The 25083-nt window shown below is 43.2% G+C and overlaps 1 protein-coding gene across 1 annotated transcript in view; it reads left to right on the forward strand.

The window, feature by feature from the left end:
* Positions 1 to 25083, forward strand: part of cemip2 (cell migration inducing hyaluronidase 2) — a 35884-nt gene that overhangs the window by 5096 nt on the left and 5705 nt on the right. The window contains exons 3-17 of the mRNA XM_071540324.1: positions 395 to 535; positions 781 to 1348; positions 8763 to 8932; positions 10217 to 10408; positions 11951 to 12120; positions 13531 to 13743; positions 14812 to 15017; positions 16522 to 16591; positions 17133 to 17261; positions 18114 to 18202; positions 19452 to 19583; positions 20461 to 20496; positions 20918 to 21073; positions 23112 to 23289; positions 24417 to 24632. Coding sequence (XP_071396425.1) covers positions 395 to 535; positions 781 to 1348; positions 8763 to 8932; positions 10217 to 10408; positions 11951 to 12120; positions 13531 to 13743; positions 14812 to 15017; positions 16522 to 16591; positions 17133 to 17261; positions 18114 to 18202; positions 19452 to 19583; positions 20461 to 20496; positions 20918 to 21073; positions 23112 to 23289; positions 24417 to 24632 — 2666 coding nt within the window. The remainder of the gene's footprint in view (positions 1 to 394; positions 536 to 780; positions 1349 to 8762; positions 8933 to 10216; positions 10409 to 11950; positions 12121 to 13530; positions 13744 to 14811; positions 15018 to 16521; positions 16592 to 17132; positions 17262 to 18113; positions 18203 to 19451; positions 19584 to 20460; positions 20497 to 20917; positions 21074 to 23111; positions 23290 to 24416; positions 24633 to 25083) is intronic.

Consider the following 25083-nt stretch of genomic DNA (forward strand, 5'->3'; position numbering starts at 1 on the left):
TCAGCAATAAAAAAAAAAAGAGCCAGATGTTTAGATAGCCAGATGTTTAGGCTGACTGGCAATCTGAAAATATATGGTTTGTACAGGAATTTATAAGCAGGAAACCTGCTAGTTTGTTTTTCTTGCTTAGCACTTTCTGACGCTTTACCCAGAGCAAGTGTTGGTGACACTTCACTTCAGCAGGTCACATGACTGTTGATGGACACACTTTGGCTCTTGTGGGGATCAAACTTGTGATCGTTTGGATACAGGACTATCTCTCTAACCCTAGGCCACCCACCCTGCTGCACATACAGTTCATGCTGCAGATACCCTCCAAGTATATTTATATATATCCCTGTCTGATCGATTGTATAGATTTCTCAGATTTCTCGCTGATTGATTATGTTCACAGAGAATTGTCCAGACCACAACCCGTCCCTGAGCAGCTGGAGCCCAGGCCACCAACCAGAGAAGGCTGTTGTGGTCCGGAGGGGAAACTTGTTCCGATTGGATGCCTCAGCTACCTTCCACTCCCTAACCATCCAGTCAGGAGGTAAGCAATCATCAGGATGCATGATTTGTTAAGCAGAATTTTGTGTTTCGATATTGATGGATTCACATTTGGAATACACTTGTTCAAAATACAACCAGGTAATTCCTCTAGAAATGTAATAAGTACAGTAAATGGATTGTTACAGTTTGGCAGATAAGATCAAGTTCAGTTTAAGGACGCTTGTGGATGTAGCGTACAGTATGCAGGTGATTGAACACTGTTTTCCTCCCTCTGACTTTTCTCAGGTCGGGTGGTTTTTGCAGACAACATTGATGGCTCCAAAAACATAACCTTGAGAACACGGCATATCCTGATAGAGGACGGTGGAGCCCTGCACATTGGTGCGCCCAAATGCCGCTACCGCTCTCGTGCCTCCATCGCCCTTGTGGGGCGCTCCGACGACAAGGCGGCCCCTGAAGTCCCCGGCCTGGGCCGTAAGTTCATCGGCGTCCTGGGCGGCGGGACTCTGGAGCTCCACGGTACTGAGAGAGTTTCCTGGTCTCTGCTTACCCGAAGTGTCCCGGCTTCCGGTCTGGCCACAGGGGGTTACGCCTTCCAACGTAACTTCAGCCGTGGCATCAACCTGCGCGTGGTTGACCAGGACACGGCCGCCGTGTTGTTCACCGAGCGCTACGACACACACGAGTCCCGCAACGACAGTCGACGGCTCACCCAGCTGCTTCGATCGCTGCCGGCAGGCCGCATCGTCACTCTGGCTGTAGGAGACTCAGCTGTCAAAAGTCTTCTGGAGGAAACCAAGAAGACCATTGAAGAGAGGCTTGGCAGCAGCTATGTCTACGATCTCAAATACAGGTAAATAAAGCCATGAATTCATGGATTAGTATTGAAGGTATTGACTAGAGCTTTTTCGGCTACAAGTGAGCGGCTGTTTTCAGCTCATTGTAAGTGTGTTGCAGTGAGAAATGATGGTTTATGTCCTTACTCAGATTTGCTATCTATAAATTAAAGCTTAAGCAGCACAATGTCACTCTATAGAGGAGCTTTACTTTCTAAAGTGTAGAATTGCATATCTTGCTCCCACAACTTGCCTTATAGTGTTTGCCTTAAGGTGCATTCAGACTACTGCCTACAAAAGCTACAGAACGGTCTGGTGTACCAAGCTACACTGTTGCCAACGGAGCAGAAAAGTGTTGCCCAGGTGGTCGCTGGCGGTTCATGTCGTTGTCATGCCGGGTTCACCAACTGATAATGTCAGACTGTCATAGTGTTGCATTTGTCTCATTTTTATTTTATTTGGCAAATACTCGTTCTTCTAATTCAGCAAATAAACAATGATAACGTAAATATAACGACCCTACACTACCTTGATTTGTTTGCGCTTCACCGCGTCATCAGAGCATGGAAAAAGGTTAAAGTCAGCTGAACTTCAGTTTGTAGCTGCGCTCGTCCGACGCGCTGCTACATTTTACGCTCTGGCATTTGTAGCTTTGTGTTGCCGGCTTCCATTGAAAATCAATGACTTCCTGTTGCATTGTAGCCACCATTAGAGCTCCATAGCACTGTGGGCTACTTCTTAGTGTCTGTCTCAGTGTGTGCAAGAGAGAGAGACAGAGAGAGAGTTTTTGTGTGTGTGTGTGTGTGTGTGTGTGTGTGTGTGTGTGTATTTGGGGGATGGGGTGGGGTGGGGTGGCGGGGGATGCAATGTGGATGTCATGCACTTCAAGATTCACTCCCTCTGAGACTAAAATGATGGATAGGCCTAAGCAGGTTGCCTTGAGTCTTATTGATTTTTGTAATGTGTGATGTTGTCATCAGCTTAGCCTAGATGTTGGGAATTATTGGAAATTTGAATGTACAATTTATGTACTGTACTTGGGTTTGATATGTTAAGCTGTTATATTGGTCAGCTTCACCAACAAATCAGGTGGCCAGCTTGAAACTAGAACTACGCTAGTTTTCACTTACATTAAAATACCCTATCCTTATATAACTTCAGATCAGTTATTTGCTACTTGCTATCATGTTTTGACAATGACCACCACTCTGGATGTGTGGCTGACCGGTGCTCACCGTATGGATCTACTCTGGGCTGCCTTGATGAGTGGGAGCCAGTACTCAAATCCGGCTCGGAAATTATGAATCTCCTCGTTGAATGCAAGGTGGAGGTATTTGATGAGCAGCACCTCTACGCTTCATCAGATCTCTCTAGATTTGTGGTTGACTGCTCCCCACAGCATGGACCGACTCTGGACCAACTTGACAAATGGGAACCAGTAATCAGCATTGATTCTGAATTGATGCAGTTCCTTTCTGACCTGGAGGAGGAGGAAATTGGTAAAAAGAGGGGAAACGTTCAACTCTTGTACACAGATTGAGGCCGCTGCTGTAAGCACTGTCACCTTCCAGCAATGTTGCAAGGGAAAAAATGTGACCACTATCCTCTCTGCTGGACCTGACAATAAGACACCCTGATTCACCTGCTTAAGGATGGATCAACAAACCTCCTTCAGGCATCAGAGGCTCCAGCCATCCAGGTTGAGGTTAAGGTAAAGGTGGCAGACGACAAGGCAACAGCCATCCTGAACCTGGAGGATATCAGTGTATCAAGCACTCAACATCCACCCATCCAGGAGGCTGAAGCTGTAAAGGTCAAGGTGCAAACCTGCCTGATGGAGGAAATCCATGTTCCTCAGGAGATCCAGGCTGCAGAAAACGAGGCAACCAACAACCTGCACCAGGCGGCTGAAGCTGTAACCAGCCTACCTCAGGAGGCTAAAGCTTCATGTTCATCCACTCAAATGTGTGTGAGGCTGCTGTTGACAGCAAGGCTTCTGCCACTTTGCCCCAAGAAGCCAAAGACACCAAGGATCTGTCCTGTCTGACCCCAGAAATGACATGTCCACCTGTCCAGGTGGTCAAAGCTACAGGACTTCAGAGTTCCAGTGCCAAAGACGACCTGCTTACAAAACCAAAGAAGAAGAAGCGTGGCCTCTTTTCTTGGCTATCTTGTGTATTCCGGTGGAAGAACAAGAAATCGGCTGATGTATCCAGTTTGCAGAAATGAACAACTACATTATATTGTTTGAATACATTTATTTGAACACTACTGTTAGTGTCTTTGCACATTTCTTCAAACATGTGAGGTAACCTGTAGCCTAAAGCAGTGAATGTGTAACAGCCAATGTCTTTCACAGTGATGTAGTGAACATGAACAAAAATCATGTATAATTTGAGAAAAGCATCAATTTATGATTGTTAAGTGAGCCACTTGTAGTGGTGAGCTTCTACATGCACTGCGTCTCCCTCTGCTTCTACTAGCAGAAAAAAACAAAACGGAGAAATGACTACTACTGTGAGTCTACTTTGAAGACGGTTTTTGCAGTCCCAGTTTCAACTGTTTATTTCCTTGTCTTAACATCCATCCAGTTAATTTAACGTCAGGCTGTGTGAGGCTATGTGGAGAGGTTGGCTAGTAGTAGCTTAGTCTCAGCTGGAGCCATCGTGGCAGAGACCAGGCCAAGGACAATTCCCCGCCGTAGCTCCATTACTTGGCTATAAGAGATGCCACACAGGTGTGTATATATACAGTATGTAAATGATAAAAAGACATTTCATTGCTAGGTGTACCAGTTTCATAGTCTGAAAAACATATTTGTTCTTGATAAAAATGATGTCATTATGTTTAAACTTTAAGTTGTTTGATTAAATAATGACTGCTGGGACAGAAATCATAACAACAGGCCTTTGGATCTCTATGAGGGTCTTTCAAATCAAAGGCTTCCATGAAAATACACATTCAAAATGTCTTGATTGTTTTATATCTGTGTGCGTCACTGTTTTGGCATATGTGTGTTGTCAAACTGAAAGAGTGTGTGTGTGTGTGTGTTTGTGGTTCAAATGTCTCACTGATTGTGCCAGCTCTCAGAGAGTTTGTGTTCATTCTCTACGACATGGTGTCTGTTGTCTGCTTGTCTTTGGGAGTGTTTTGTTTACTCTTCGTCTCCTAGGGGTGATAATGATGGTTTATGAGTCTTTTGTTTAGCCATTCAAGTTTTTCCCCTTGTCTTTTAAGTCTCAACACTTGGACTGACAGACAGGCTGATACACCCTGTCCTTCAGTGCCATTGCCAGCATCTCGTTCCAGCTCCGTCTTCCCTGGAAAAACGGCCTCTTTCATGATCATCTTTTTCATCCTGCATATCCCCCTGAATCGTTGCGATGCATTCCACTCCCTGTTTCCCCTGTATTTCCTCTATGTCGTGTTCTGCCAGGAGAGGAAGCACGTGGAGGATAATGGGGTTATGGTCAGGGAGTTTCCTGGATTTGTGCGAAATCTGCTGACTCAGGAGATTTAATGTCCTTCATGCTTGTGTTCCCTCAAAGGACAAATACTGGATGTTCGACAGAGGGTATAGCCTCATCCACACAGAGTTAAACTTTCTTTTTGCTCATAAAGTTTGTTTTTGCTCATAAAGTTTAGGAGCAAATTGGATTATAGTTGTACATGACATTAGATCTCTTGTCTGTCACTGTCACTCAAACACACACACACACTTCTTTTTTCTCCCGAAAGTCTTAGAACAGCATTTCAGTCAGAGTTATTTGTAGCCTGGCCTGGTCCCTGGTTGGTTGAAAAGCCAAGTGCTACGCCAGATTCTCCAGTGTCACATTTCGCCTCTGGGGGTGGGTGCCAAGGCAACACAGAGGTCCTCAGCCCAAATCCACTCACATCCAGAGCACGGCAGTTTAAATGGATCACAAGACAGGGCCCTGTCTGTGTTAAAAAATGTGCGTGTGTACACTATTCTTATCCTTTCATCATTTATTCAGCTGGACATTTACGTGTCAGCTATGGATGGCCGCGTGGATACACATACACAGTGGATACACATAGCATGTAGTTATGAGACAGCATGCAGTTTAATGTCTTGTTAAAGTCATACTGTGTTAGACTGAGTGATGTTAGGCTGAAAAGATTGGTCATCTAGGATTCAGTGTAATGATGAAATGTAGATGTGTAGTGTATGGAATGGAGGGAGTCCAGTGAATGTAGCTGGAACATACTAGGAAACCGATCATGGAGCTTATTTTTCCAGCGTTTTTCCTATTTTGCACCAATGCTACATCAGCACGCCATAACATGCTGGTCAAACCCCCTGAAAATGCTCCTGGTAATGTCCAACAAATGTACACATATGAACAAGCACACACTCACAGACCAAGAGACCTTCATAAATTGACAACAGTAGCTCCAACCATTCCTTCCTGTGGCAGACACATCAAAAGGTGTGTTGGCTCCTGCCTCGTGCCTGTTGACCCTCCTGTCTTTCATCTTTCATCTATCAGGAGGACACTCACTCACACACACATTCTGCTGGTCTTTACTGAATTCACCTCTGGCCTCCACATGTTGTCATTACTGGTCAAACAATGAGGCCGTTAAAAGGCTGATGCACGTCAATTTGGGCATGTGCCAAAAGGAGAGAGAGTGAAAATAAACAATTGTATTTATACTCTCTCCTGCTTCCTATGTGTGCCTCTAACTTTTGTGTTTATCTATGTCTGTTTTACATAAAGTGTACACACACACACACACACACACATATACACAGGCTGCGTATCAGCAGCCCAAGGACAGAAAGAGGCCTTCTTGATTTTCTCCAGCAGGAAAACCCTCAGAGAGCCACACACTGGGTCTGTAATGACAGGGCAGCGTGGATCCCCAGATGGATCCTGTTTGTGTGTCGGTGGGGTGCATAGTAGCCTGGCACAGGGGCTCTTTCATCTACATGAAAATGTGTTTGGGCTGTGATTGTGCTGGCAGGACTAGTTAGTTATGAATAGGGACAGATATAAACACAGTGACATATTGGAAATGAATGGCATCACTAATTTCTACTACCAATTCAGGGGGTCTCTAAAGATTCTGAATCTTAAGTCATTCTGGCGGTCATAGTAGATTATACCTGGTCCACATTTACTTATGACAGCAAATGTGGAAATGGTTTCCAGGGAGAGCTCCTCCAAGGGGTTGAGCTTGTGTTTTGCCACTGCTGTACTGTGTACAACTGTGGCATGAGCTGCTGGCTTGACTACAGATCCATCATCGTACCTGATGAAACTGAGCTGGAGAGGCTAGTGTGAAGGTGAATCTAGGAAACTGCCTCTGGCACTCTTTGTGTGAAACGGGCCAAGCTCTGCCTCAGTAGAGATGTGAGACTTGTGCTGAAACCGCCTGCCAAATATGAGGCCAGAGATAAAAAACAAAACAAAAAACTGACCATCCCTCTAGCCTGTGGCTGCTCTTTTTTCTGACTGGGTGAGCCCATAATCATTCTCATTTACCAGAAATCGAATAATGGGTCATGGAGATGGTATGTAGAATGTCCCAGCTGTGTAGTGGCCAAAATCCTCTTAGTCCAACACTATGAGGCTGATGTGTGTATTGTAACACAAAGTGAAGGTTTCTGAAAGGTTACAAGCTGCGAGAAGGTCATATTTGTCGGGGAGAGTTAGTGTTGATAAGAAGTTTAAGGTCATGCAATAGTCTCAAAATGTTATGATATCCAGGAATGGCAAAAAGGCTTTGAGGTTGTTTTGGAGTTGTTCAGCTGATGCTGGCGGATAAAGCTGCAAGAAGTCATGCTTCAGAAGCTAAAGGCGTGACGTTTTGAAACGTCCAAGCCAGCGAGTTGCAGTACAATGCCTTGTTTTAAGACATACACCCTCAAACTCACGCCCAGTCCCTTTCGCCATCCACACCCTCCAGCTCCTCTGCAGAAATGATTTCAGTCTCTCCCTCTCATTTAATCATTCTAATCTCATTTAATTTTTTATTTTGACATTCCTGCTTCATACGATAGTGTTTAATGGAAAGAGAAGGGAGGGCATGCAACAAAAAGAAAGAAGTAAAAAGTTGTATTTTAATGTTTTGTTTGTGGTAAAAATTATCCCACTGAGCCATAAGAACATTCCTCATGAAATCCTCTGTCCGCAATTTAATAATTACATAACTTCCTTTCTTTAGTTTTCTACCTCTCTTTGTCTTTTCCATTATTTTATGCCATTCACCCTGTTATCCAATCCCCCGCTCCTCTCTCACCACCCATCTTCCTCCCACCTTCTCTCATCCTCTCATCTCTTCACAGCCATTACCTCTTCCATCCTCTCCCTTCAGGCCATTACACTAGCGAATAGTTTAATGTGTGTGTGTGTGTGCATTATGGCCCGTAGCTTCTGTGGTCTTAGTGGAAGTGGGTTGTGTGTGGTAGACTTGCACTATCTCTCCCTTACACATCCTCACATGGTTTCCTGCACCAGATTTCACTCTGAATGATGGGCGCACACACACACACACACTTCATTATTCAATCGAGGTCACACCCTGTGTGTGTCTGTCTGACTAACTGTCCCATCTGTAAGATATTACATAAGAATGACATGAATGTCCTGTTATATTTTCACTCTCAGCTCCCTATACTGGACCGGTCTGCTAACTGCTGCTCTGCCGCTAGCTAATGCAGCTACTGTCATTTTCAGATTAACATATTGGTTAGGATCGTCTATCACCAATCATGGGTCATGGTTGTTGATAATGGTAGAGAGTTATATTCTCATTCATCAAGCAGTAACAGACTGCTACACTGTCATGAAACTGTTGTAGTCCTACTGTAATAAAAGTGCCTTTTAAAAGCACCACTACAATTGTATTATTAGCAATACCATGACTATTCAAAATGATGCAGTATAGCAAAAGTAGTAACTTCTCAATGAGCCTGTAAAAGGATTAAGTCAAGGCTATTTCGGTGTGTGTGTGTATGTGTGTATGTGTGTGTGTGTGTGTGTGTGTGTGTGCGTGCGTGCAGAATTGAAGGTGAACCCAATGCATGAGTCAACTCTTTTCAACTCTTCAATCCAGACACACAGACATACACACACAGACACAGACACACACACACACACACACCCACACACACACAGCGATCAGCCACGTTTTTCATTAGGGAGAAAGATGAAACAAGTGACCTAATAGTAAATCTGTGATGAATGTTAACAGTGAGTTGGCAGTGGGAGCAGCTCAGCTATGTGTTGATGTTGATTCAGCTTTATTGCTGCACTTTAAGGCCATCTCAGTCATCAAAAGAAAGATTTTGGAAAGCGTGGCTAATGCTCTTTGAATGTAACGTATGAAAATCATTCCCTCTCCCTTCTACCTCTTTCTCACTTCACTTTTCTCTCCCATCCATCCCTCCTTTTCTCTCTCCAGGCAGGCATGGGCTCTGGTCTCAGTGGTAGGCGGTGGTAACGCATCGTGTTCGGAGGACGTCAGGGAACATGAGAACCACGACACGGGAGGGAAAGCTCTGGCCAGAAGGAACTTCACCACCGTGGACGGAGTGGGTTTCTCCGTCACCGCATACAGCGAATGGAGGAACGGTGAGAAGCAGCTCATGGTGGAATCAGTTCAAAACCAGTTTGACAATCAAATAATGTATGATTCATCGTTGACAGCAAATGAGAACGATATATAGTGAGCATAATGTGGCTTTTGTCACTGAGCACTATTTTCTTCCATAGGTTGTCTATTGTAGAATGTGTTGCTAGCTCGTTGTTGACAACAACAGGCTTTTAATAGCATAGAAGCTGGTACTCAGGTCAATCATGAACATGAAAGACATTCCTGAGCATGTGTGAGCGACACTGGTTTTGTCCCCATGTTGTTATGACAAATACCAGGTCTTAAGGCAGGTGTGTGTGTGTGTGGTTTGGGTGAGGCACTAGCACATCCTGTCAGATGGTTTGTTTTCCTTATAACCGTTATTTAATGCAGCCATGCACGCCCACACCTTGTAAAACACATTTTGACAGTTACATCATTTCATTGTAAAACATAAAATGTAAAATGACAAAGCATGAGAAAGGAGGAGATTCATCAAAAGAAATGAATTTCTATTTTTTCTTGTTGAAGTTGTATCCTTTTCTCATATTACCTAAAGTTTTTGTTGATAGGGAGAGGGTTGAGGTTTTGATCACTGTCTACAACTGAACAGTACAAATAATTGCTGTAAATATACAGATTTCTTCCCTGATATTCGTTCAGAATTAGTATTTCTTTACTAAATGTGTCCATGGTTAATGAGCCATACAGCGGCCAGGATCCAAATTACTATTCACTGGAAACAAATTACTATTCAGTGGAAATAAATTACTATTCACTTCACCCTTCAATACACAGTGGTGTCGAAATACGTACAAATTACTATTCATCTTTTGTTCTCTCGTCTAATTGTCTTGTCTCCCCATCTGAGGGTTGTGCAGATTAGATGGAGGTTGGGACTTGGGAATAATATGAGCGCCAGCTAAAAAACTCTTTTATCACTCTATTGTTCTTCTATTAGGTTTCTCAGTCTCAGTGTAATAAGATTTTGCTACTGTTGGTGTGAAAAGCTGAGGGGATTTTCTTTTTTCTTTTTTTTTCTTGTGAGGGTTTACAAGATCCTTTATGGCTATGGCCTATGATACCAGATAAAACTCTGTTGTACAATTTAAAAAAAAAAAAAAAAGCATGTGTGTCAATGTTGAAGATAAAGGTTTTCCTAAATTCCTGAAAAGTTATTGGAAATAGCAATTTGCCCTGTTTAGTGTTATACTGCGCTCCAGATCTCCCTGCCTCTCATGTTTCTATAAAATAAAGCTGCGGTTGTTGTTCGCTCCCACCAGGTTTCCCCATCTCAGGCTTCCAGGTGGATGCAGTGGACCAGGTGGTGCTGAACCTGCAGGATGAGGTGCAGCAGACCTGGCAACCTGGGGATCAAATTGTGGTTGCCAGTACAGACTACTCCATGCACCAGGCTGAGGAGTTTACCCTGCTGCTCTGCCCTCACTGCACCAGCAGGCAGGTCAGGATACAAGGTGAGAGGGGATATAGCTGTGTGTGTGTGTGTGTGTGTGTGTGTGTGTGTGTGTGTGTGTGTGTGTGTGTGTGTGTGTGTGTGTGTGTGTGTGTGTGTGTGTGTGTGTGTGTGTGTGTGTGTGTGTGTGTGGCTTCCAGTGAGCTAAAGTTGGTTTTGTGTGTGTGTGGAGGGGGTATGAGTGTGTGTGTTTGTCCTCTGCTGCTTGTCTGTGTGTCTTGTAATCTGACTCCACCATTTATAAACAGAGAGCTATCACTGTACACCAGCAAAAAAATGTAAAATGACAGAGAGATAGAGAGAGAGTAAGGAAGAGATGTGGGAAATGGAGCGTGATGGACAACAGGGGAATGTCTGGACTTTTTACTTAATATTGTGACGAGTTAAAATAAGAAGTGATAGCTCAAAATGTACCTGTAATATCAGTCAATGTAAATATCAATTTATCCAAAGCTACACAGGTTTTTTGGACAGCATATTTTAGATTAAAGTTCATTTGGAGACTCCAGGCTGATATACCAGTGGAACCAGCAAGCTGATAAGATCTTACACCAAGTTGTTACTGCAGTTGATTAATTTGATTAGCAGTGCTGCTAATCCTGAGATCAGATGGATCATATGTTATGTTCAGCTGTTACGGTGATGTAAGATTACCAAAAGATAATAAGAGATTGTCAGTTTATGTTTTGATAGTAACAGCAGCTTGTACGGATTTGAAATCATTGTCCCCCCCACCTTCTTCTGTTCCCCGTTCTCTAATACTCTGTTATTCTCTGTCCATCTGTCTGTCAGCAATGTTTCCTCAGCTCATTCCTCTGTTGTCAACAATTACCAACTCCCTTCCTGAAGGGAGAGGAGGGGGTATTAGCGTGTGTGTTCCTGATTTTGTGTGTTTGCCGTGAGGAAGGGCTGAGCAGCTGGTGAAGTGCTGTGCAATTTCAGTGGCAGCTGCACCCTATGGGCAAGGTGGCTGCTTTTTGCATCGTCGAAGAGCTGATTATTTTGTGTTTCATGTGTGTTTGATTAGTTTGTGTTTCTACTCCTCTATTATTTTGATTGGGTTTTTTTGGAGTGTGGGTAGCTGTCTGTTTATGTTTGTGTATGTGCTGCTAAGCATACTTCCTGTAGTTGGCAGTTGGAGGCACGCCATTTTCAGAAATACAATACCTCAGTTTAGTTAAAGTGCCACTACCCATTTGTTGCAACATTTTGATTTTGTTTTAACGGCAAACGTTGAGCAGTTTGTCTTGTACCACCTGAGGAATGTTCCACAACAAATTCAAGCCAAATGGTGTTGAATGTTGCTGTTAGATTTCATATCTGCTGTGCTGTTATTCAGTGTTTATTTTCTTTCTGCTTTCTCTGGACGAGACGCATGGCGGAGATTGACATTTGTTTTCATGCTCAGTAATGACTTGCATCTTTTCATCAGCTTTGTCCAATGCTGTACCAGGGGTTTTTTCAGATTGATCATCGAGCCCCTTCCACCTCTTGGTATGCATGTAAGCTGTAATGTGTCACCATGGATATGTGTGTGCGGCAGGGAGGCCTCAGTATAACCACGTCGGAGAGATCGTAGATGGGGTGGACATGCGTGCCGAAGTGGCTCTGCTCTCCAGGAACATTCTCATCTACGGAGAAATGGAAAACTCCTGCTATGGAAACAACGGGTGCCAGTTCTACAGCCACGACACCTACGGAGGCCACATCAAGGTGTGTGTATGTGTGTGTGACGCGTGTGTGTGTGTTTACAGCATAGGCTCTGTGTTTAGACTGTGCCGCGTGTCTGTTTTTGCTGATGTATGTGTCTGCGTGTTTCAGTATAACTTAAAAATCCTCATTTAAGGTCACTGTGTCTGCTATAATCTGCGTGACGATTTCCATATTGCTGAGCTAAAAGGTGCATACATTATATATTTATACACCGTCCTTAATGAGGGAGAGTATTCATGTTCCCTTTCAGTACGTTATGTGAAGAGCTCTTTTCCTTTTCTCTTTCTTGACCTAGTTCTCTCACTTCTAATCTCCCATTCTCTCTCTCTCTCTCCGTCTCATCTCTCTCTCCTCATGCCAAGCTCTCATTTGCTTGGATGCCACTTATTCTTCATAAGACACAAAGTCTATAAATCTCCTTTGTGAACAGTGAAGCACTGCAGACAGATTAAGGTCAAACACAGTGACAACAGGAGCATCACAGGCTCCCTGACTTACATGTGTGCGTTGTATATAATAATGTATATTTATTCACTGTCATTTGGTTAGTGATAGTTACAATTTCATTCACTTTGGTGGTAAATACACAGTAACATTCCTCAGGCTTTATGTAACTGCCCCCCTTACGCTCAACAAAATGAACCCTCTTGTTGCTCATCAGTTACCAGTCTGGTGTCCAAGTGTGTGTGTGTGTGTGTGTGCGTGTGTGTGTGCGTGTGTTTGAGAGAGAAAGGGAGAGCGAGAGAGGTTTCTGGGTGTGTCAGAGAAAGAGAGAGAGCTGGCTGGTATGTACAGTGTGTGTGTGTATGTGTGTGTGTGTGTGTATGAAGTGGGTGAGTTACAGTTAGATGGAAGGATTGGCCAATACCTCCTTAACAGGAACCAGACAGTGTGGATTATGCCGTACCCACAAAAGACCTCCAAGAGAGCATTGTACAGTGTATTTGTGTGTCTCGGTTTATTTGTTGACATTGATATTTAAGTTTAATTGTTCCTCAGCTCATTTGTGTTTTGCGTGTGTGCATCCCTGTGCATATTTAGCATTTAATTCATGCCTCTATAACACGTCTCCTATTCATGAAGAGGAACATCAGTGGTTTTGGCCCTGTTTGATTCAGTGGAGCTCGGTGCCAACAGTGCTATAGTTCATATCCTACTGGGACCATGGGCAAAAAAGAGAATAACACTATAGACCCAAACATTGCAATGGGACAGGAGTGGATAAATAGTTAGCCTACTTTTGAGACATAATACGAACCTTGTGTTACCCTCCGCAAGGCCAGCATTATTTACTTTGTGGTATATAATAGCTCACTGTTTTTACTCGATTGATTTTAAATCTCTCTCTCTCTCTCTTTCTCTCTCCCCCCTCCTCTGCTCCCCTTATCCCCCCCCCCCCCCCACCTTCAGATCTTTGGGAACTTCTCGTCGGTGCATCTGTCCCAGGTGGAGCTGAGGAACATGGGCCAGCAGGGAGAGAGAGGCCGCTACCCCCTCCACTTCCACCTGTGCGGGGACGTCGACCAGAGGGGAGGCTACTGGGAGCCCACTTATGTGGAAGGACTCGCCATACACCACTCCTTCTCTCGCTGCCTCAGCATCCATGCCACCAACGGACTGCTGGTTAGTAAAGAGAGAGAGAGAGAGAGTGTGTGTGTGTGTGTGTGTGTGTCTAATGTCTGTGAGAAAGACGAAAAGAGAGCTGTAGGCACATCGGTATGTTTGGAGGATGTATGAGACAGCTCTTGCTAATGAGTTCCATGTGATTCTGGCTGTTAAATGCACATCAATTACAGCGTCCATCACTAGATTACTGTAATGGCTTCTTTCCGCCTTTCCTTTTCTTCCTCTCCCTTCTTCTTCTCCTTAATCTCTCTCTCTTCAGTCCTTCCCATCTTATCCTTTTCTCTATCCTACCATCCTCTGTCTTACAGTCTCTTTGGAGAGAGGTAGAATGATATTTGTTCTTTACCTTGGGCAGATGTAGATGTTTTTATTGACTTTGTTATAGATATGTAAAATCACATGAGGAGAGAATCTACCTCTCATGTTCACACAAGTACGTCTGGTAAACAGTTAAATCATAATGTCTTTGTCTGTGTGTGTGTGTGTGTGTGTGTGTGTGTTTCTGTATTTGTGTGTGCTGTACAAGATTGCTTGCATGTGTGTGTGTTATGTCCCCTCTTGACGTCAAACGGTGATGGGTTAACTTTTGTCCTTGAGGATAGAAAGCATTCATCCTAGCTGCATTGAGGAAATGGAATTTACTAACTTTCGGATAACATTGTTTGACTCGACTGTTTTTCCTGTTTCCCTTCTGTCGCAAGGACAATGTTAATATTCTCTTGTTGTGTATGCTCTTCAGCAACTGTCTTCATACCATCATTCACCACAAAGTTTCAGTCTAGTTTGATGAAGTATGTTGCATTCTAAGCATAAAAGTGTATTTTTTTTCTGTCTGGTAGGAATTTTAAGTATTCTAAGAGGCAAACGCATCTGACAGCTGGAATGTACAATGATTTTTTTTTCAGTATGACTGGAAGTCAGTGATTCTAAGATAGACTTAAACATACACTTTCTATAACAACTTTCTTTAAGAATATATTTCCAAGGTATTTACATTTAAAAGCATTTAAAAGCTTTTAAAAATGTATACTTCTTCTCCTTTAAGTTCTTCTCTCTCTGACCCAGGTGAAGCACACCGTGGGCTACGACACCTTGGGTCACTGTTTCTTCCTTGAGGATGGGATTGAGCAGCGTAACACTTTCTACCACAACCTGGGCCTGCTGACCCGACCCGGGACCCTGCTGCCCACCGACCGCAACGAGACCCTCTGCACCAGCATCAAGGACAAAGTCTACAAGGGCTACACTCCCTCACCCAGCACAGAGTGCAAGTAAGAGATTAGGACTGTGACCTGATATATCTTGGGTTAGAGATGTAGGTACAGAGCAAGTAGAGAAAGAGTGACTGAATGATTCTCTGCACCAGCATTGAGGAGGGGTGAGGAGGAGGTCTTTGAGGGGCTACACTCCCTCATCCAACACTACAGTAATGAGTAATCCAGAAAGAGATAAAGATAAGGGGTTGTAGGTGTGGTGATAGAGCATGTACAATATGTACAGAGCAATGAGTATCTAGGACTTGGTCTATGGAGGTATATAAAGGTTACACACCCTCAGTGAGCATGGAGGGCCAATAAGAAACTGCACAGCAAAAACGTCAGTGTCAGTTTAACTCTGAGAGGATAAAAATCAACACTGTGCCAGTGTTTATATAAGTCCACATCCATCAGAGTTAATTCAACACTTCTGACAGTTTTGAACAGCCGCCCCAGAGCCATATCAGCTCTATGAGTGGACAAACAACACACCAATCAACACTTATACACTTGATAATAAAATAATTGTCACTGAGACATCAACACTCATTAACACTGAAAGATTTGCTGTGTGGGTTTTTATTATATCACAAGTTATACTGTAGTTGTAGTGATACTGCTGTTGTAGAGAGAGCAGTGAGACTTTCTGCACCAACATCATGTACATAAGGAGATTCGCCCTCATCTAGCACCGAGTGCAAGTAAGAGACAATTTCTTAGTATCTCTTGATATAAAATACCTAATCGATCTATCCATGGTAGCCAGCCACAGCTTTAATTTAGGAACTGCGGGGCTTGGCGGCTCTTTAGTCTAAGGATAATAGTAATGACAGATAATAGCAAATACATGCTTGCCAAGCACACAGAACAATTGTTATTGTAATTGCTAATGTCTTTATATTCTAAAGTAGCTTGATAGTCATGTGGGAAACATAAAGACATTGAGCAACTATCTTGTCTTCGAAAACAGTATGGCCAAATGAACACAAATGATTTGTTGCATGTGCAAATGTGTAAGTATGTGAGTAAGCCTGGGGTACTGAAGTCAGTGTGGGAAGATGGGTGAGATAGTGCAGACAAACTTTGAGAGAAGACAGAGGGTCCATGTCCGTTGTGAGAGAGAAACTGTAACTGGTGGTGTGTGAGTGAGATAGCGGCGGAGTGGTCTTATCCATGCAATAACAACCTCGCCTCTCTATGGGATGTTTTTATGTTGTCGTAGGAGCAAGAAGAGGGCCTCTGTAAGGGAAGCAGCAAAGTCTGTTTTCAGGAGTGTGTGTGTGTGTGTGTGTGTGTGTTGGCAGCGCTGTCTCCGTCCAGGGTTGATGTTGGAGAGGAGGATTATTGAAGGAATTTTGAAGGATCACAGGATTGTTTGATCTCTCTCTGCTCATTAGTCAATAGTCTCTGATATGCCAGTGTACAGACCTTTTAATATCTACTCCTGCTTTTGTGTGCGTGTGTTTGTCTGTGTCTGTGTCCGTGTGTGTGTGTGTGTGTGTGTGTGTTTGTTTTCCAGGGCAGTTTCAACATTCTGGATTGCCAACCCCAATAACAACCTCATCAGCAATGCAGCTGCTGGTTCTCAGGTAGTAATATCAGAGCTATATTAAAAAAAAACAGCTTCAAAATAGCTTTTATTAACTGATTAATGAAGAAATGAATCAACCAGCAAAAAGAGACCCTCAGTGATGCTCGTAGTATATTACATGAAGCTACACTGGCTTAGGTGTTCCTGAACTTAAAAAAAAAAAAGATTTTCATGCTCATAAAAATGTGATCCGCCAATAAAATGGGATTTAACAGGCTTTAGTGTCTGATAGAGAGATGCAATAAATGTAGTGAGATCTTGTCTGATATCAGAAAGCAGATGACGCAGATCTCTCATGATCCCACATGTTGGTAGGAGGTATTCGCATGATATCCAGGTCCTTTATCTGCATCTGATGAAGTGCAAGCTTTTATGAACCCTTGAACACTGATGAACTCTTAGGCCTGGTTTGTGCTTTCTGTGTGGCTCAATCCGCTGGGGGCATATATTTTGAGCCCAGAAAATTGATACAATACATTGCAACATAATTTATTTTTTTTATCACCGTATTATTTCTCTACTCTCCCTTTCTGCCGCAGGACGCTGGCATATGGTATGTGTTCCACAGCTCTTCCACAGGAGACTCTCATGGGCTGGTACCAGAGACCAAGGCAGAGCTCACACCTCTGGGAATTTTCTACAACAACCGCGTACACTCCAACTTTAAGGTATTATAGCTGCCGCTCATCAAGTGCTGTCCAGGTTTGGAAACAGCCTTGAAAAAGCCCCAGCATTAAAAGACTGAACAAATATCTCTACACCAGAGAACCAGTAATTCATTTTCACATACACATTTCACATCCTGATACAGTAGCACAAAGCGAGGGTTTTCTTTCCTCTTTCTTGTCTTTCATACTGACAGGAGAAATATTTATGACCTTTAAACAGTATTGCACATAATTCTTTGCTTAGTCACCAAGCCAAGAAAACACACACATACACACATACACATATACACACAGAGGTAACCTCTACAATAGCGCTCTGTTGGTGTGTGTGTAATGACAGAAGCCGGGCAGGTGAACTGTAAGTTCTTTGTCCAGTCCGACCACAGCAGCCTCTCTTATAGAGGAAGGAGCCCCAAGGCTTAAGACTATACTTCACTTATACCACAGGACCAACGCAGAGCACAGGTTTCCATATGTATTACATATATACACACACACACACACACACACACGCTACATTCTCCCCTTAATTCATTTGTACAGTTCAGTTTTTAACCATAAATTTCAAGTCAATTCATATATATGATAAAAATAGAATACATATCACTTTTTATCACTTTCCTCACTTTCCGCAGTACCCTATACAGCAGTAATCCTCTAACTCTGTTAGCCCAGGATTTAAATTTAGTACATTTTTTATTGCCCCTGGACCCACACTCATGAAAACATACTAGTGCTCTTGTGTGTGGGTCCAGCAGAAACGGACCTGTGGCCCATCCTGGATCTGTACTCGTGGTTTTAAAGAAAACCTGCCATACATCATTTTACTGCAATCATATTGCGTCTTCCCAGGCAGGGCTGTTCATTGATAAAGGAGTGAAGACCACCAATGCCACCGCTGCCGACCCCCGGGAATACCTGTGTCTGGATAACAACGCCAGGTGTGTATGTGCATGTGAACATGTGTCTATGGGCATTTCTCTGTGTACATGAAATATACAGTGTGTCATCTCTACAGTGTTTAAAACAATATGAATTGCTCTTAAAAGAATACATCTATAGAGGGGGAATTAAAATGGGGCAGGATGTTTGTGTAGCTAAATGGATTAGTGACTTACAACTCACTGATATATGTTTTCACATATAGCCTATGACTGTGTACTTTTAGGGGCTCTGTGGTGGATGACCATAAGCATTAGGATATGGTGTACAGATATATAAATATTAAGATATTTGTGGCCCAATAATGTATTTGCATTACGCCACAACCTGTGACTGTACAAGAATGAAGTTATTTATGGCTCACTAGTGTATATGTATGAGGATATGGCCTGTGACTGCAGGGTGAGATAGACAGCCTTATGACTACTGTGTTACTGCATTTTAGTGGAGGGTCTGTCAGGTTCGTGTTGACAGAGAAAACAAGGCTTCACAGATAGAGTTTCCACTCTGCTGCTCTCTACCCAAATACAGCCCTCGACCAGACGGAAAAAATCTTACGTCTCCGCTGAGACTGCTGCCCACTCTCTCCGTGTGTGTGTGTGTGTGTGTGTGCGCGCGTGTGTATACGTGTGAGTGTTTTGCTTGCTTAGTGGGTTTGTGTAGGAGATCCCTGGGTGTATGTGTGTGCATGTGTGTGTGTGTGTGTGGGGGGGGGGGGCTTGGTATTAATCTGTTTATATGAGAGAGAGTGCTGTGTACTTGATTGTGAGAAACAGTAGGAAGAGCGTGTGTGTGTGTGTTTTCACTGCTGTATGTGTCTGTACTGTAATATATAGTGTGTAACATCTGCATGTTTATACAGTATGTGTGTATGGATTCATGGCCTGATGAAGGTATGATGACAGGCTCCATGAGTAACCTTCATATTTTGAATATGTTAAATCAATCTAGTGCATGTGTGTGTGTTTTTGGACTTCTTAATTAGGACCAAATGTCTTCACAAAGATCGAAAGATGAGGAAAATCCTCCAAAGTGAGGACATTTTGCCAGTCCTCAATACTGTAACGGGATAGTTTACAGTTAGGGCTTGAGCTCATGGTTAAGGTTAGCTTTAGTATTAGGTTTAGGTTGGGATAAGAATTAAGGTTAGGCATGTAGTGGTGAGGGTGAAAGTTTAGGGTTAGGGAGTGAACATAGTCAATGGAAGGTCCTCACAAGTATACTAATACCAACCCGTGTGTGTTTCAGATTCCGACCACACCAGAACGCTGACCCTAGCCGCCCTCGGGTGGCGGCGCTCATCGACACCCTGATCTCCTTCAAGAACAACGACTTGGGAGCGTGGATACGGGGCGGTGACATCGTCATCCAGAACTCAGGGTGAGGCGGCTCACAGGCTGTGATGTCATCAGTGTGAGACCAGCAGCCAGCTCATAGCTTCTTCCAGACGACTGGGGACTGGGAAGTGTCTGACTTGGAAGGAGAGGCACGGAGCGGACTGTGTCATCACAAAAACCTGAATTGGGGTGTTGAAAATTTACGCTGGGTATGTGATGTAGCCCCACCTCAGACTCCTGTGATGACACCATCCGCTCCTCAGGGCAGAAACATCCTTATTTTCAGATGTAATTAATGCACCTCTATACACTGTTATCATTTGACTGAAATTGCCCTCTCAGATCATAAGATAAGATAGCACTTTATTGATCCCCTTGGGGGTGCCACAGCAGCAATTGGCAGAACAATGCCAAAGAAGTCAAGTACAGGAAGGTAATAATAGAAAAGGGGTAATAAAATAAAATGAAGGTAATTCACATAATATAAAACTATAGAGACATTGCAAATAAATGCAAATAATAAATGCAGATTCGGAGAAGTCCATGGATATATTCCAGAGGTACGTAATATCCATGTGCAACATAGTCAAGATAGTCAATTCAGTAATTATCTGATCATCATTATGAGAACAACAGTTAATTTATACACCGATATCAAGACTGTCAATAACTGGTCCCTGATTGGCATTGGTTACTTCATTACTTGATGACTCCACTCTATGCGATAGGTAGTTTCTTCACTTTTTATTCTTCACAAAACCAAGGTTAGTGAGGAAGAAAAGCTGACACTCACTCAGTGGGGGATAATAGCAAAATACTCTCTACTTCTCTCACCCCTTTGTTGCCTGGACAGGCTCAAAATCTTTCAATAACAGACATTTTGTGAAACTAACACATTCAATTTTTTTTTCTCTGAACAGCTTTGCAGACAATGGAGTGGGATTGTCCTTTGCCAGGTGTGTACTCATCTAAATCACTGTGTTTATGGCACCCTCATGATTTTATTCAGCCGTGCTTGCCTTCCTCCTCTCCCTGCCAGAAGAACTTGCCAAGAACCACCTATGATTGATAGATACTGGGCATGTAGCAGACGCTTTAAATTTACTGTGTGGCCACAAACGTCTCTCTTGCATAATACAGCGGCATGCCCACTTCTCTCCTCTCCTTGCTTCCCTAAATGAAAAAGCATAACTGATAAAAATGCATGACTATGTTTTGTACTATATGTCTGTGTAAGGCTTTTCTGTGGCCATGAATTCCTCTCTCTTTCACTTCCGCTCTCCAACTGTATTTGTATGGTATTTGTGTTTTTTTTTAAATAGATATATCCATTTTTTATCTCCCATTTTTCTCCATTTCTCCCCTCTCCTTTTCCAGTGATGGCAGCTACCCAAAGGACGAAGGCTCCAGCCAGGAGGTGACCCAGTCTCTGTTTGTGGGTGAAAGCCGAAACAGAGGGACCAACGGAGGCCAGAATAAATACTGGGGCCTGGGAGGGGCTGACGGGAAGATGAGGACACTACCTAAAAACAGGTGAGAGGGAGTGATGGGAGGGAGGGATTAGATAAGAAAGGGAGGGAGTATGGAGAGAATGATAAGACCTGTGAGGAGTTGACGGCAAGATGTGGACGTTTCTTAAGAATGGGATGTGGGAGGGCGAGGGGAAAGAGACAGGCAGAACGAGACAACGTAAATAATTCAGTAGGCGAGATGCGGCGAGGCAGACGGCTCGTCAGACAAATGGACAGAGGATCACTGACAGAACTGACACAGGGTGCAACAGCTGGTCTTACATTTGTGACAGGAAGTTCTGTTTTGACTGACTTCCTTCATGTGGTATTTTAGACGTTTTGTGAAAAAAAATTGGTGATAACACGTGCGTGGCTTCTTGGAAAGGGATTACTCAAATAGAACTTGTTGATGACTGAAGCATGAGTTGTTTTTCTTTTTCTTTTTTCTCTTTTTCTTTTGGATTTTAAGCTTTTGAGACACACAACTTGCATTGATTTCAACTGGATATTACCATTTTTCTGCTTTGTTTCTATTATTTCCAACTTCTTGTGTTTTTATTCAGCTTGTTAAGGGAACATCTTGTTAATTCAGTATCAAAATGAAGGCCTCACTTACAGTGCTCTCACTGATACGTAAACTACATAAGGAGTTATACAGGGCCAAAAGCAGGTTGAACACACCATCAGCCTGAAATACACATTTACAGTTAGTCAGTCTCACACTAATAGTAGCACACTGACAGTGCCTGAAAATGGACTTCCATTACCAGGCAATTTATATTTATTTATACCCTCTATGTGATGCCATGTAGTGCTGAGTGGACCTTCCTAATCAGAGTGGAGTTTTGAGCTTCATGTCCCCTCAGGGCTTCCTTAGTGAGCTGCCTCTCTCTCTCTCTCGCTCTCTGTCTCTCTCGCTCTCTCTCTCTCTGTCTCTCTCGCTCTCTCTCTCGCTGTCTCTCACTGTCTCTCTCGCTCTCTCTCTCGCTGTCTCTCACTGTCTCTCTCACTGTCTCTCTCTCGCTCTCTTTCTCGCTCTCTCTCTGTCTCTCTCTCGCGCTCTCTCATCCTCTCTCTCTCTCATCCTCTCTCTCTCTCATCCTCTCTCTCTCTCATCCTCTCTCTCTCTCGCTCTCTCTCATCCTCTCTCTCTCGCTCTCTCTCTGTCTCGGTCTCTCGCTCTCTCTCTCTCTCTCTCTCTCACTCTCCCCCTCTCTCTGTCTGTCTCTCATCCTCTCGCTCTCTCTCTGGAGACTGTTACACAAGAGAAGAGGAACGTAAACAATGGGCTGGCAAATTGCTGCCTGCTCTAGTTTCAACAACAATGGCCCTTGTCTGTTTGTGCCCACTGTCACCACTGTGTACAGCTTTACAACCATTTTACAGGTTCTTGACCGCACCGTGACTTCTTGCTCTGTCTGTTTGTCGTCATCGTGGTTACTTCACTGTTCCTAGAGAGAAAATGATTCCACTAAAATGGATTAGAAAATATGATTCTTTAATTGAAGTGCAAGTCCAAGAAGTTCTCATTAATTAGTTATTACATAAGAGTGTCAAGTCATGTTTATTTGTGTAGCTCACATCACAACGTCCACATTATGAAAACAATAAATGAAAACGACAACTTTAGACACTTCAGCTGAGGACAAGGAAAAACTCCCACGAAAACCTCATCAGGAAAAATAAATGGAGTGTGACATACTGGAACATTTTCCTCCAGCATGGAGTGTAGATATAATTAAAATATCCATGAGCATCAGTCGTATTAACTTCTGTCCATCTGTCCATCTCTTGAAGTGAAGTTTTGGTTTTCTAATGTGTGGATTTCACCATTATTGTCATTTGTATAACACACTGTTGGTGAAAGAATAGGCATGAATACAGTAAGCCTTTTTGTCTTTACGGATTAACTGATATTCAGGTATGATATTCAGATGGTTCTTTGAATATTTTAGTGCCTTGGAATCCATCCTTGTTCATATCATGTCTGACATTTCTATAACTACAATGTCGAATGTCTTTTCTAATCATGGATTCATCCCTCTCCTTCTCCCCTCCAGGACGTTCCCAATCCGAGGTTTCCAGATCTACGACGGTCCGGTGCGGTTGACTCGCAGTACGTTCCGTGGATTCGTCCCCACGGCAGAGCGTTTTACCAGCGCAGTGGGATTCAACCTGAAGAACACCTGGCAGCTCACCCCACGCAACAACTTATCCCAGCTCAACTTTCACTCCACTGTTAGTATATAAACCGAGATTCCCTAAGACTTGAAGTGCATTGTGAGGCATCATAAGCACATTATTCAATTAAATGTGTTGGAAATGTCTAATATTATAAATACATAAGAAAACTGAATCTGGTATTGCTGTTATGAGATTGTGGCTAGCCGTACAGAAAGCAGTCGGCCCCTAGGGTTTTGGACATTGTGCATATTATAGCATTTTATATCATGTTTTGATTGTAATATGCTCATAATGTGCTTATAATGGCTGATGAACAACATTTCAAGTAAAATATGACCCTAGTTTTTCTTATTTCCTACTCTCATTTTTCAAAGTCATTCCTAACTTGGTTTGTTTCACCATATGTCTTGAATTCATGTGATATTTTATGATAAATAATCCCATGTGGCTCATATGGTCTTGTTTTCAATCTTGTATTTTGGTCAGGTCTCTTTTTCTTCTCCTCTCCTCCTCTTTCTCCGTCTCTTACTCGCTTGCGCTTCCTCCCTTCTCCTCAGAATCAGTGCCGTTAAGAATAAGCTCGACCACTGCTTGCTTTGGCGGTTTGCTCCTATTTGTTCTTCACCCCCCCTCCCCTTGGCCTGGATCACAGCTCGCTCAACAAGAGTTACTGAGTTGGCACTTATTGGAAACAGTGGTTAAGAGAGGAGAAGGAAAAAGGAGACCCCATGCAGAGTCTCTAGCTGAAGGAACCCATTGTAAAGCACCGGTGCCCTCTAGTGATGGTAGAAGTAACAGCATGGTTTTCTGTGTTTTCGCTGGTTAGTGAGGTGTTTACATTCTCAGTGAATGAAGCTCCTCTGTGAAAAGCCACTCATCAGAGCACTGCTTTGCCTCATTCCAGTGCTTTTTAAATCTTGTGTCATAAATTGAAATAACGGGCTGAATGTGGCTAGAAGGAGATAGCTTATCATGGTTGGAACTAATGTAATAGCAAGGTTATCTTGCCATAAGATAATCAGTGGGAAACTAGCAATAGTGTTGGAGGCAACATGCCCAAACAAACATTTACCAGAGGTGGCACTTTCCTGTTAAACAAAGAAATAATATACTGGACTGATAAAGCATGATAAAAGTTGCATGATGGGCTTCACAACTAACCTTGCAAATGCCATCCTCAGGTGGGTCTGAGGGCGTTCTTTGGTCGCCCGGGCCAGTGGTTTGAGGAGAACGACCTGGATGGTGATAAGAACTCAATCTTCCATGACGTGGATGGGTCGGTGACGGGCTACAGAGACACCTACGTCGGCAGAGCAGACAACTACCTGATCCAACATCCTGGCTGTGCCAATGGTTCCCAGTGGAACGGAGTGATCTGCAGCGGCCGCTACTCTCAGGTACGGCCGGGGGATCGGCATGACAGGGTGTCTGCACGTCCTGAAGAAGTCTTAAAATGTGTCCAATTATCTAAATTCAAGGTATTGAATACTTACGTATAGCATTTTAAGTTTTAAATTCACTTTTAGAAGTCTTGCAGTCAGGATATTTGCACACCTTCTTTGCAGATGCAAAGGGAGAAGAGTAGAGCTAAATGGAAAGGAGAGTATGCAGTGTGCATGGAGTCTCTCCTTTCTTAAAAACTGATGTACTGCTTTTCCAATAAGAAGTCAGCCTAATTTTAAAACCTCTTAAATTCCTAACTATATATTTTCTAAATTCAAGGTTTTAAAAGGTCTTGAATACAGTTAAATTCACTTTCCCCAATTTATAGTGAATAATTATGGTGAATAATTTCACTACCTGCTACAACGTCATGGTCATCAAGAGCAAATTCAGGTCAGACCTGTA

The sequence above is a fragment of the Centroberyx affinis genome, unplaced genomic scaffold (assembly GCF_046629955.1).
Source record: "Centroberyx affinis isolate AG114_WGS23_722 - 3 ecotype Tasmania unplaced genomic scaffold, CSIRO-AGI_Caff_v1 ptg003608l_1, whole genome shotgun sequence".
NCBI classification, from domain to species: Eukaryota; Metazoa; Chordata; class Actinopteri; order Beryciformes; family Berycidae; genus Centroberyx; species Centroberyx affinis.